Here is a 3,909-nt window from a genome sequence, read left to right as displayed (position 1 = left end):
AACATGTGTATGTACAAGTAGTTGTGATTGAAGCTCACATCTTCCTTTGGTTTTACATCCAAGAACGATTTAAACGCCCTTTATGGGTCGGGGATAGGCTTCCCATCCAGTTTTCTTAAAAACTAGTAAACATGGTCTTTTTTAGTTAGATTCCCAAGACTATGTCGAACATGTTTTTTTATGGAATTGTGACCATAAATCATAAATTGCACGATGCACATCTCCACTAGGGTGCATCTCAAGAGTAAATAGAAGATTATCTAAAGACTCCTTACTCAGGTCATCCTTAATGAATTGTATTTTATCTTCACGATTTACAGATATCATTCTTAAAAAACAACAGTTTGTATTACAAGTCCATTTAGCACATCTGTGACAAACTTGCAGTCGTTTTGTACGATGTTTCTTTGCAAAAGTGTTTTTATCTGTTCCAAGCATGTATGCAATGAAAGAATTTGAGGACTCACCTGATAATCAGACCTTTGCTTCAATTAGCCAGTGAATATCTTCAGGAATTCCATGGTTCATTAACAATCGCAATCTTGCACATCTAGCACGATAAATTTTTGTAATCGCATTCTGAGACAGAGCAGGAAAAAACTTTTTCAATTTTTCAAGAGTGGTGTCTATTTTCAAATGAGAAGAGATGTAACGAAGGGAGAAAGAGCAAAGAATTGAACAAATATATACACAGATATCAGTTATTAAGGGAAACTGAAAGAACCGACTAAAGTCACAAAGTACCATTATCTGCCATTTAACCGGGGTGGAAAATCTAAAAAGTGTTTTCTGTTAATCAAAAAGTATTTTCTATTGACCGAAAACTGTTTTCTATTAATCAATTTTTTTAATAATAAATAAATATAAAAAATGTTAAAAAATTATTTTTTAAAAAACAAATATAACGTTAATGAATGCATACATCAAACTTTATATAAAACTTTTCATGTCTTTTCCAATGTACGTGTGAAACATTACACACAACTTATGGTGTCCAATCCAACATACCAAACGCATATTAAATTAATACCTTAAATAATGTTGGATTTGATATGGAGTATACGATGGATGGGACATGTATAAGATTGAATCAATGCTTGGTTCATAACAACGAAGACAACCTCCAATTTTGTATGTGTTTTTGAGAAAAAAAATTGTGAATTTCTTGTCCCTTCTATTTAGAACATCTAACAACGAAGGTGAACCTTCAACATGCTTTTTTTCTTTTTTCAAATGGGTCGGCCATGAAACAAGGCCAACGGTTTTTTTAATAAATGTTCTCCTCTATTGAATTTCTTATTTTGATTATTCTACCATTTCATATGAACTTATATGTACAAAATTTATTATATGTTATTTTTTCATTTCAAACTATTATAAATTCTTCAAAAAAATAGTATTTAAAATATAAAAACAAAAATTATGTTTCCGTATTATATTCTAAATTATATATATATATATATATATATATATATCAAGGATGAATATTATATACATATTTTACTTTAAAGTATAATTCTTTTTTAATTGAGTGGAAGAAATTTAATCATTTAAAAATAAGGGTTAATGCATCCATCCATCTTTTTATAAATAAGCAAGTTTTTAAGTTTAACAAAGATTTGTTTTTCATATTATTCAGTCCATTCAAAAACATTTTCCTTTGTTAGAAGGTTACACAACGACTTAGATATAACACTAAAATCTTTGGACTTACCCATTTGCTATCAGAAATAGGATAAATGATTCCATTATCTAGAAGCTTAATGACTTCATTCCTCACTACTTCTTTCATATTAGGATTCAACCTTCGTTACATCTCTTTAGTATCCTTCCCTCTATCGATCAAGTCTGGTTTAATCCCCACCTCATTCTTAAGGTACCTATCTGGGTAGTCGTCGTCATCGTCATCATTATTATACTAGTAGAGTAGAGTAGATCCTACGTGGTTTAATTGCTATTAGTTGTTAATTGGGCAAATCAATCAATTGGGTTTCTCCAATAGATCAGAACGAATCGGTTTTTCCAATAATTTAGAAAGAATCGATTGCTTGATTGATGATGGGCTTTGCTATTAATTTGCTAAAGTCTAGTAGTTTTACTTATCTTATTCTTTGTTAATTTTTGTATACAATTATTAAGTGAAAAAAAACATCTTGTGGTTTAAAGATTTTGTATTTGTAGGTTCTGTCCTAATTGTAGGAAATAACTGATGATGCTTTTGCCTTTTGCTTTTTATTGAGCAGTATAGGGACCTGAAACGCTTCCTGCTCTCACCATTCTATCATGTGAGTGACTCTCATCTCGTTTACAACATGATGTCGCTCTTATGGAAGGGAATTCAATTGGAAACTTCTGTGGGAAGTGTTGAATTTGCATCTATGCTTGCTGCTTTACTTGCTATGTCCCAGGGTATTACACTGTTGCTAGCCAAGTCCCTCCTCCTCTTCTTTGATTATGACAAACCTTTCTACTCTGAATATTCTGCTGGATTTTCTGGTGTTCTATTTGCCATGAAAGTTGTCCTCAATTCTCAGTCCGAGAGTCTTACTAATGTCTATGGATTGGTCATACCGGCACGCCATGCTGCATGGGCAGAGTTGATTCTTATCCAAATGTTTGTACCTGGCGTCTCATTTCTTGGCCACCTCGGGGGAATACTTGCTGGGATTCTCTATCTCAAGTTGAAGAGAGCTTACTCAGGACCAGACCCACTCACTCTAACCATCAGAACCCTTACCAATGTAATAAGCTGGCCTCTGAGGTTTGTGAGGAATTTATTTCAATTCCGGCGAGGACGGATTTCTGGTCGTGGAAGTGTTGGTGGGAGGCAGACGGGAAGGACAATGTCAGGGCTGTGGAGATGCCAAGCATGTACATATGATAATTCCAGTATGTTAAGTGTATGTGAGATGTGCGGGACAAGTCGGGGAGCTCGTGGATTGTCCTCCCGTGAATTTTCACGCCATTCCGATGACCTTACATTGGAAGAAATACGTCTTCGAAGGATCGAAAGATTTGGTTGATCAGATTCTTAACTCATTTTATACGCCACCATTTGTTTTTTGATTCTGTAGCCAAGTTAGATGTGGATTAAGACCAGTTCTCAAGTTTGGCAGACCTCTCCGCCCATTTTTATACTCGAGGTCCCTATACTTTGAGATGTAGCTGGTCGGTGTTTGCTTTCGTAAAAGAAGTAGAAGATAGATTTTCCACTCAATCTCTTGGTTGTGGATGCAAAGCAGAAATGAGCAATGGGATAGCCCTCGAGTGTTTGATGTTGTTTTCAAACATTAGATGATTGCTTTGTGAAAGGAGTGGAAGTCATCGATTAATGTTTAGCGACTTGCGCGGGAAGGCTTTCTGGTTGTTTTTTTATTTATTTATTTATTAAAAAAAAAACCCCATGCCTTAGTGTTTCGCTGTACACAGATAGTTACATTGAAATTACTATTGGTGAAATTATTATTTTGTCGTATCAAAAAAAAACCCCATTACACTAACTACTGGTGTAAAATAGTATTTTTATATTATTTATTAGTTATTATTCAAATAATCTAGGGCATATAGATCTTTTCATTACAAACAAATTATTAAATCATCCGTTAGCACATTAAAATTACTAAAATATCTTTAAATATCAATTTTTTTAAATTGGTTACATGGTTCCTCTTTTTCTCATTTTTTTTTATTATTTTATTATTATTACTAACAAGTTAGGTGTTTTGGTAATTTTATAGATATAAGTATTATTATAAAGATTGTTGAAAGGAAAGTAAGTGTTTCATGTGTTTGTTGGGCTAGCATTAAAACATCCTTAATGGCTTTTATATTATTAGGTGGCGTGTGTGCCATGGTTTGAGCATTTTAAGTATTGATAATCTCCTGCTTTTCAATGAATGCATGCAATAT

The 3,909-nt window shown here is 33.3% G+C and overlaps 1 protein-coding gene across 1 annotated transcript; it reads left to right on the top strand.

Annotated features, from left to right (window-relative positions):
* Positions 1-1,804: 1,804 nt before the first annotated feature.
* On the top strand, positions 1,805-3,382 carry LOC105116897 (uncharacterized protein At3g17611-like). Its single transcript, XM_011014397.1, has 2 exons — positions 1,805-1,876; positions 2,244-3,382. The coding sequence occupies exon 2, from the start codon at positions 2,313-2,315 to the stop codon at positions 3,021-3,023; it is 711 nt and encodes a 236-aa protein (XP_011012699.1). The 5' UTR covers positions 1,805-1,876; positions 2,244-2,312; the 3' UTR covers positions 3,024-3,382.
* Positions 3,383-3,909: the final 527 nt, after the last annotated feature.

Source organism: Populus euphratica, unplaced genomic scaffold, assembly GCF_000495115.2.
Source record: "Populus euphratica unplaced genomic scaffold, PopEup_1.0 scaffold1100.1, whole genome shotgun sequence".
NCBI classification, from domain to species: Eukaryota; Viridiplantae; Streptophyta; class Magnoliopsida; order Malpighiales; family Salicaceae; genus Populus; species Populus euphratica.
Note: the sequence above shows the minus strand (reverse complement) of the source record. Positions and strands in the feature narration are given on the sequence as shown.